General features: G+C 54.0%; 1 protein-coding gene across 1 annotated transcript in view; it reads right to left on the bottom strand.

The window, feature by feature from the left end:
• Positions 1-345: 345 nt before the first annotated feature.
• SPRG_21575 (hypothetical protein) overlaps positions 346-620 on the bottom strand; it is a gene marked incomplete at both ends in the record, with an annotated part of 1,299 nt that continues 1,024 nt past the window's right edge. The window contains one exon of the mRNA XM_012354581.1: positions 346-609. Coding sequence (XP_012209971.1) covers positions 346-609 — 264 coding nt within the window. The remainder of the gene's footprint in view (positions 610-620) is intronic.

Raw genomic sequence — 620 nt, 5'->3', positions numbered from 1 at the left:
AGATGGCCGCGCATCCCCATACAAAAAACCAAGTCAAACCACTGCCTTGCATGTAACACATCTCCGATTTGCGGAACAAAAAGTTGCGCTGGGGCTTGAGGCGCCGATGCAGATTGCCGGAAATATTCGTAAACCTACGGGATGTACTAATATTCCGTTGCACGTACGAAAGTGTGGCGGCGCATCGATAAATGGACTCTCGTGCAGCGTGGTGTGGGATGGTGTTGCGCTGGCACCCGTTGCCCATCATCACACGCAGGACTCTTCTCGGCTCGTTTGGCTTCGAATGGCACGAGGGGACAAAAGGGTGCAAAGCAGAATCGACTGGTAGTCATATGAATAGTTTTATCTCTTGGCCGTCATGATCTTGATCTTCTTGAAGACGGTGCCAGTCTTGTTGGTGATCTCGACCGCCTTGACGACGCGGTCCAGAGGGTCCCGCGACTCGACGCCTGTCAGCATCGCGAAGGCGAGGTCGGCATGCGCCGCCGACGGAAAGATCACGGAGCTCGAACCCCACTGCGACTTGAAGACAACGTTTTCAACCATGTCAGGCACGACCGATGTCGTTGTCGTCACGTAGTTTTGAATGTCTTGGCTGAAGACGCCCTTCGGGATGT

Source organism: Saprolegnia parasitica, assembly GCF_000151545.1.
Source record: "Saprolegnia parasitica CBS 223.65 unplaced genomic scaffold supercont2.169, whole genome shotgun sequence".
In the NCBI taxonomy this organism is placed as follows: Eukaryota; Oomycota; class Saprolegniomycetes; order Saprolegniales; family Saprolegniaceae; genus Saprolegnia; species Saprolegnia parasitica.
The sequence above is the reverse complement of the archived record's forward strand: the minus strand, read 5'-3'. Positions and strand labels throughout refer to the sequence as shown.